Source organism: Brachyhypopomus gauderio, chromosome 17, assembly GCF_052324685.1.
Source record: "Brachyhypopomus gauderio isolate BG-103 chromosome 17, BGAUD_0.2, whole genome shotgun sequence".
Classification (NCBI taxonomy): domain Eukaryota; kingdom Metazoa; phylum Chordata; class Actinopteri; order Gymnotiformes; family Hypopomidae; genus Brachyhypopomus; species Brachyhypopomus gauderio.
The window spans coordinates 9,821,598-9,829,097 of record NC_135227.1 but is presented as its reverse complement, the minus strand read 5'-3'; the positions used below and the strand labels follow the sequence as shown (position 1 = coordinate 9,829,097).

The 7,500-nt window shown below is 42.8% G+C and overlaps 1 protein-coding gene across 4 annotated transcripts in view; it reads left to right on the top strand.

The window, feature by feature from the left end:
• npas3 (neuronal PAS domain protein 3) overlaps positions 1–7,500 on the top strand; it is a 236,134-nt gene that overhangs the window by 112,301 nt on the left and 116,333 nt on the right. For all 4 annotated transcript variants that reach the window (XM_076977899.1, XM_076977900.1, XM_076977898.1 and 1 more), the window contains exon 4: positions 7,131–7,213. In XM_076977899.1, coding sequence (XP_076834014.1) covers positions 7,131–7,213 — 83 coding nt within the window. The remainder of the gene's footprint in view (positions 1–7,130; positions 7,214–7,500) is intronic.

The following is a 7,500-nucleotide window of genomic DNA, read 5'->3' as shown; positions in this document are numbered from 1 at the left end:
ACAGCTGGGACACAATATCTCCTTCCCCACGCGTTTTGGAAGCAGGTCCACGTGGTCTGCAGGGTAAGGGGACGCTGAAGGAGAGTGTGCCCTACACACCGGACACAGCTCAGTTTATTAGGATACGCCCCACGCAGCTGTGGAGTAATAGATGGTTTGTTTATCTGTTTGACTGTGATCTGGAGCACAGGCCACCTCTACCTTTAATTCAGTTAGTCTTAATGAATGCATTTCCAAATTAGATGAGATCCTCTTTTTTCCATTCTTTTCTTTCACTCGTCCGTTTGTATCGATTTGTGTGCGATGCCCCTTGAACTTGACCTCACTCATGTTGCTTAATGCCAATAATTGTGTCCTCTTCCACCTTTTCTCGATGGAGGGAGATATCGATGAAGGCTGTTTAGCATGGGGGACTCCAAGGATTAGGATTCCAAGATCCATATGCATTTTGTAGTGGTCAGAGTTGGCCATTTCTAGTTAGCAACTAAGCATCCTTGGGAGGTGTGAATGTGTGTGTGTGTGTGTGTGTGTGTGTGTGTGTGTGTGTGTGTGTGTGTGTGTGTGTGTGTGTGTATGTGTGTGTGTGTGTGTGTGTGTGCGTGTGCGTGTGTGTGTTAATTTTTTGTCCATGGCTAGTCTATTTTTATTATGAGTATAGGCAATCCTTCCCTGTCCTTTCTTAACAATGTATAAAAGCTACATGACATTTATGTAAAGCTGAGTAAAGCTTATCAAGTATTTAAGCTCTACTGGTATGTGACATTGTTTACTTGACATGAGCGGTTTTATCTGTTTCCAATGAGACATATTCTCCATGTGTTGATACTGTCCCTATCTCTCTCGGCCTCTCTCACCCTCCACACTCTCGTTCTACTCTCTCTGTTCATTCTCCCCCCCCCCCCCCCCCCCCCACCCCCCCACCCCCCCGTTTTGATATGGATCGTAAGTGGACAGTACTTGTCACATGTGGTCCTGCTCTCTCTCTCTCTCTCTCTCTCTCTCTCTCATCTCTCTCTCTCTCCCTCTTATCTCGCTATCTGACACAGTTGTTTCTGGCCATGACGAGAGACAATGGCAGGATGATAAAATACCAAATCACTTCAGCGTGGATGTCAGAGCCACTAGAAACTTCCCATAGACAATTATTCCTCGCTGAGCACCTCTTCAATGTGTAATCTCACATCGCCGGAACAACCAAACTGGAGACTTCCACTTGGGCTGCATGCATTTCCTTTACATGTGTAATATGAAGAGATGATGCAGAAAAACCACAGAACAACCCTTCCAGAAACTTCTTTATTTGTCTACAATATAAAAATGGTAATACTGCTTACTTCACTATATTAGTAGCCCTGTTATAATTCTCACGAGATGTGGCTCTCTTTAAAGGGATGGCTCAAAATAATAATAATAAGTTACATTTATATAGTGCCTTTCATGAAACTCAAGGTCACTTTACAGAGGTAAAAAGGTAGTTACTGAAGAATGACGGGGGAAATAAATAAATCAGAGATAGAACTCCCATTTGTTGTGTGTTTATCTTCAGATGATACCCCTATAGCAGAACCCCATTTCCTGTGTTTATATTCCACTGATACCCCTATGGAAGAGCATATTTTCCTCTGTTTATCTTCAGATGATACCCCTATGGCAGAACCCCATTTCTTGTGTGTTTATCTTCAGATGATACCCCTATGGAAGAACCCCATTTGCTGTGTTTATCTTCAGATGATACCCCTATGGAAGAACCCCATTTGCTGTGTTTATCTTCAGATGATACCCCTATGGAAGAACCCCATTTCCCATCTTTATCTTCAGACGATATCCCTATGGCAGAACCCAATATAGTGTATTAATCTATGATGACCCTATGATAGAACTTCATTTCTTCACATGATACCACTATGATGCTTTTGTCAATTTTACTTTTTTCCTCTGCATAAAATTCAGTAGTGTCAGTGCAAAGAAAAAGATTCAGTGAATTCATCTGTCTCTGGGATTCTGGACAAAAAGATTGATACTTTCAGAAATGTTAGGCCAGTTCCTTAGTCTGTCTATAATATCAACTATATAATGGAAGCCTATATTGTCATTTATGAATTGCACAAAATATATAGTGTGTATCATTAGTGCAGATACATCCATCTTAAAATGTTATGATATAAATGAGGAACAAGATGACTGTGAATTATTAAACATATCATGATGAAAACTTAAGTCAGTCAAAAGCATTTAAAGAAGCAAACTTTTGTTTCAGCCTCCATATTCATGGCCATGACTTACACAGAAACGTGCATGCTGTGTGATCAGGAGCTGTCATTATTGCTAGGCAGCAAATGACGTAATAGCTTTTGCTCTGAGAAACTGGATTACAGATTGGCTGGCCGAGGACAAGAAAATGTCATTTTCAACCAGAGTTATGTAATTATGGCATGAATTTTATGTATGCATTTTTTATTACAATTGGATTAACTGTAAAGTCAATTTAGTCTGTTTTCACACAAGAAAGATTACATGAATCTATGCTTTGAATACATAATACATCTCATATAGAATCTATATATATATCATTATAGAATTATCGTCTCATTGAATCTACCTTTCATAGAATCTATAGAATCTACAACTCAGAATTTACATCTCACACAAAAACTATGTATATAGAATGTACATCTCATATGGTATATAGGTATATACATCTAGTTTAGAATTATATCTATATGTAATATAAACCACATATATGTCACACAGAATATAGATCACATGCAGCACATTACATTCACACAAAGAACTGAAGGGCTTTTGAAGGCTTCACATTTGCAGATTTTCATTTGCAACTTTACGACAGTAAAAATGAACAAAGCAGTTACATGTAATACAGTTACATGAGAGTGTGAAAATGTGAAAGTGCATTTGTGTGTGTGTGTGTGTGTGTTCATAGGTGTGTGTATATGTGTGCAGGTGGATGTGTGAGTGGTGTTGTGTTCAGTTTTAATTGGAGTGTGTCTAGGGGCCTATCAATTAAGCCCTATTGTGTGTGGCTCAGTGAGGAAGCTAGCCTGTCTAATGAGAGTAGACATGGAGGAGAGACGTAGGCAAATGAATGGAGAGAACAGGGGAGAAATCTGACATTGTTGTGCTGTTAAGCACTAAATCAATGCAATTAGAATCGAAAGAAAGATCTTTTTAACTCATAAACATCATTTCAGTTCGCTGTCATCAAATAAATGTGTCCAACTGTTGTATTGGCAGACACTGCAGGAACATCCTTCCTGTTTTCAAATCTGTTTAGCCTTTAAGGGCTAACAAGAAATAAATGATGGCTGTAACTGTGCATGGTGAAAGTTGCTTGGCTTGTCCAGGGAATCGCTGTGGGCTGAAGGTGGGTTTGTATTCTGGGCTCGTGCTGCTGAGGTGGTTACTGCAGTGCATCTAAGAACAGCATCTCCGTGCTTTGTTGTGGCTGTGGAGAAAGATCCTGGCTGGAGGGGACAATCTTCCCCAATTGAGACCCGTCCGCCAGCCGGTTAAAAACGGGGCACGGTCTGGCCGAGTGTCTGGGTCCTGCTGGGAGGAGCCGGGTGAGCCGCTGGGGGACAGCCGGCGAGAGAGCACCGACGGCCTGATAAATTGAGCTCGACACTTGCCAAAGCAGCCGTCGGCCGTGCCAGCTGCCAGTCAAGCATTTACACTCTGTTAATTGAATTGGCAGTTTGTGTACCAGTAGCTGCCCCTGAGCTGGGGTGAGGTAGGGTACTGCCATTAAGCCCCGCTAATCCAGGACCATGGAAGAAGAGCGCAGAGCTTCACAAGACATTACTGCAGATTTAAAATGACAGTCAGGGGCCATGTTGCCAATTTCCCATTAAACAAGAAATAAATTAACAATAGCAATAATGTTGACTTATAAAACAGAAAGTTAAATTGACTTTGAGATAGTGCGGCACTTTGAAATTGCCACTGTGGAGAGTCAGATCGCATCCTCTGCTGGCTCACACCAGAAGCTGGTTATGGCATGACAGTATTAGGCCCCAGCATTAAATATTGAAGCTGTTAAATGGGAACTGATATTTTCTTCTAATAAAATGGCATTAGAGCAGATCAGGGAAGGTCTTTACGCCATTTGCATGTACATGAATTTGAGTCAGGGATTTGGGAATAAAGCAATTCCGCAGAGCAGAAACGTCAAGACTCTGAACCACAGCAGTGCATGCTGGGGCCGGGGCCTTGCTCATTCTTGTGTTCACAACACTCTAGTATAATACCCAGCCACCTAATGTTCTGATTATGGGCCGGTACGTAGCACAACAAAAACTGTTTAAGTAAATAAGTTAAGTAAATAAGTTTACCTAAAAAAATCCCATGGGTAATCATATTTTACTGTAAAATTGGTTATGGAATGGTATCTTGTTGGGTTGTTAATTTGTTTAAAAAAATCATGATTTTAATGCATTCTCTAATCTATCTATCTACACACAAACACACAGAGGGAAATGCTGCAGGGATTAGCAGCGGGTGATGGTCCTCAGCCCGTGGACCAGCCCCGTAGCCCCCAGCTCTGTGCCTTCTTGCTCTTCATATATCATTTTTGGCGTGAGCAAAATGAAGCAGATTATTAGAGCATAATGCCTGGGATCAATATGCAATTATATTTATCTCCATGGTTTCTCAGATGCCTGCAGAGGAGCCCTGAATCTCCAGCACTGTGCCGGCTTCCTAGGCCCTCATCTCATCTCACTGAATCACACACATGATATGTATCTAGAAGGCGGGACTGGACATTGTGATGGATGTGGACAGTACCCTTCAGAGCCCCTCCCCAATCTGCATTTATGAAAAAAAGAAAAGTCTGTTTTTTTTCCGAATGTACATATATCTATTTATTTTACAGTGATAGCTGTTTTATATATATATATATATATATATATATATATATATATATATATATATATATATATATATATTATATAACTTTTATTGTGGGTTCTGCTTTTTTGTGTTTGTTTTATTATTTCTGTTTATTGTTCTGTGGTCTATGAGTCTGCATATTTGTCTATTTTGTAAAAGTAAGAATATTACACCAGACATTATAGACAACCTGGGGTAATGTCAAAGCCTGAGCTGATTACAGTGGGTGGAGCATTCCCCTGGCTCCAGAGCATTCTTTATGACATCACTGTCCTCTCCGTTTTATTGGTTCCTCGTAACTGCAGCTGATTGGTCGATTTGGCATCACAGCTGCACATTCCACTATTTCACCGATCATCAAGGAATCTCAAAACCACGCCGAAGGTCAAAGCAAAGTCCCCACAATGAGATTCACCAAAGTGCCACTTTGAGTTATTTACAAAGTCAAACACAGGGAAATATTTGCTTAACACACACCCACCCACGGGCCAACGTCTGCTGTCACCTTCATCAGCTTTAGGTGGGTTTTTTTCAGTCAGACCCATTTAGCATTTTTTTCCCTTTATTTTGTCCTCCTGGGATGCCATACCTGGCACTTCGCTATGGGTGTCACAGGAGGTCCTGCTGTGCTGGGAAGCAGCGTGCGTGTGCCAGGCCGTGTGGATGGGTAACGCGGCCCTGAGCAGGAACAAGCAGTTTGGAGGCTCAATGCTCAGTGCCGGCCTCTGTACTTAACCAGCACGGCAAGTTTAACATTTCAACTTCTTTATTATGAAATATTAACCACCATCTACTTTGGAGTTTGAAAAGATCCCCAAGGTCAGGAAACGTTCTGTGTGCGGAGCGATCTCAGCCTGATTTTCATGCAGTGCTCATTCAAAGGCAAGGATCCTTATGATGAGGGCTATTGTACTGGCAAAGGAGAATCATTTCCTCCTCGGACTCGACACGGATAGAGGAAGATAATTGAAGTTGGTCAAGTGTGCTCTGATCTTTGATATTTTCTTCTTCTTACATGATCTGACTGTTTTAGGTGTATGTATGTGGGTGGATGTCTGTGTATGTGTACACAGCTATGGGTGAACATGAGAGTCTGTTCCATAAATGAGCATCCCAGCTCAAAATACGTCTTAAGAAAAAAACCTTAAGATGAAGGTTATAGGTTATGACTAATAAGTGTGTGTGTGTGTTTGTGTGTGTGTGTGTTTGTGTGTGTACGCGTGTACCTTCTCTGGCTCAGTCTGTTGTTCTTGGGGTGTAACAGCTCCCTCTGCTGTGAGCTGTTATGCGGTCCTGTTGGCTGTTCCTTGTGCTGACCCCCAACCCCCTCTGCACCGGACCTTCCCTGACCCACCTGCTCCAGGGACGGGGCTGCGTGTCCCCGGCGTCCCCCAGCGTGTCTGAGTCTGTCCCTCCACTGGCCACACAGTCCTCAGGGCCTGAGCGCTGGAAGCATAACTGCAGGGGAGAGACGAGTGGCTTTCCCACGGCTCCCCGGTTCAGGACCCTCTCCCTGCCCTTCCACGGCCGCGTCGTCTGGCCCCCTCCCTGGGCCCCACTGCCCCCCGCCCTCTTTGCAGGGACCCTGTTTGCTCCTGGTCCTTGAGACTCCTTAATGGCCCTTCAATTCTTTTATTACACCATTAATTGCAGTTAATTCTGCAACATTACCCGAACGCCTGGCTAAGCTTGGAAAATTAAGTACACAGCACTTTGTTATAAAATTCTCAGTAATGAGCTCTGGTGGGACAAGGTCTGTTAAGTTGGAAATCACCTCAGGCCATTTTTTCGCTGCAGCGTGCTCACTGCCCTAGCCTGCTTTAAAGCTGTAGACTTGGAAAAAAAATGCCCTAAGGGCACTGTTCTCTGGGTGCAGCACAGGCGAATCAATGCCCTGATATTATCCCTCATATAAACAGTGGGCTTAGTGGCTCTGAGCTGAGCCGAATAGGCACTGGGGGATGGGTGTGCACCATGAGTAGACTTTGATTTGCATCTGTGGATTTTCCGTAGCAGGGGGTTAGTATTACTGAGGTAGAAGTGTTTGTTCAACAGTTTACCATATCTGTTTAAATCGTACTAGGAGGATATTACATTTTGAAGTTCGTTTGGAATTACTAAAGTATGGATGTGTGTGCATGCACATAGACACACACACAAATACACAAACACACGAATACACACGAGCAAACTAATTCACTCTGCACTTGTGCTTTCCTCAGCTATTGGCTCTCAGCGGAGGAGGAGTCCCAGTGCCGTCGCTACGGAGATCTTTGAGCCTCACCTGGGCAGCCACATCCTGCAGGTAGGCGGAGCTTAATTCTTTCCTGGTCATGCTCACGGTGGACGTATTTACACACACAGTCGTCCCACGTCCCACCCTGACGGTGAAGCAGTGAGTGTGATGCCCATGTTGTTTACAGTGATGAAGCACACTGTCCCTTCTGGCTGCCAGGTAGATAATGCAAATAAACCCTTTTGTCCTGGGCACAAGCAATCAAAGATTTGTCAAGTAAGAAGTGAGTCAGAACCACAAGTAAATATATATATTGTAAAGTTTTATTTACAGTATATATATATATATATATATAT